Below are 574 nucleotides of genomic sequence, written 5' to 3'. Positions count from 1 at the left end.
TTTGCCGTTTCGTTGGATATTCTGAGCATGAAAAATCATACCGATTTGAGAGCATAAAAACTGGTCATGTGGTAATAAGTCGCGACGCAAAGTTTCTTGAAGACGTCTTTGATAGTGGAAGTCGTGATTGTTGTTGTGGTCAAGGCTACTATGAAGACAGTGGTAAAACAGATGAAGAGACACAAGAAGATGATCAGGATCAAGACACTGAAATGGATGGTGACGGTTTAGGTACTAAACGACATTCTCGTACGCAGTCGCTAGAGGACGCCACGAAGACTCCCAATGCGAAGCGTTTTGATCAGCGCAGTGGTTTTAAAGGACTTGTTAGGTCTGGCAATAAACGACATCAACGAAAGCATTCGCAGGAGGAGTCGGCGGAAATTCATAATGTCAAGCGCTCGGCTCAATATAAAGAGCACCAAGGACTTGACGAATTGTCAGATTCGGCCGAAGACTTTGAAGCTGCGTACGTCGTGAATTCAGTGGGAGAAATGCCGACTATGTATAAGTCGGCGATGGAATCCAGCGACGCCGAAGAGTGGAATAAGGCTTGCGACTCAAAAATGGAATT

General features: G+C 45.1%; 1 protein-coding gene across 1 annotated transcript in view; it reads left to right on the top strand.

Moving 5' to 3' along the window:
- Positions 1-212: 212 nt before the first annotated feature.
- Positions 213-574, top strand: part of PHALS_10019 (FOG: Transposon-encoded proteins with TYA, reverse transcriptase, integrase domains in various combinations) — a gene marked incomplete at both ends in the record, with an annotated part of 619 nt that continues 257 nt past the window's right edge. The window contains one exon of the mRNA XM_024725368.1: positions 213-541. Within this exon, the coding sequence (XP_024576152.1) occupies positions 213-541 (329 nt within the window). The remainder of the gene's footprint in view (positions 542-574) is intronic.

Source organism: Plasmopara halstedii (genome assembly GCF_900000015.1).
Source record: "Plasmopara halstedii genome assembly, contig: Scaffold_444, whole genome shotgun sequence".
Taxonomy (NCBI): domain Eukaryota; phylum Oomycota; class Peronosporomycetes; order Peronosporales; family Peronosporaceae; genus Plasmopara; species Plasmopara halstedii.
The sequence above is the reverse complement of the archived record's forward strand: the minus strand, read 5'-3'. Positions and strand labels throughout refer to the sequence as shown.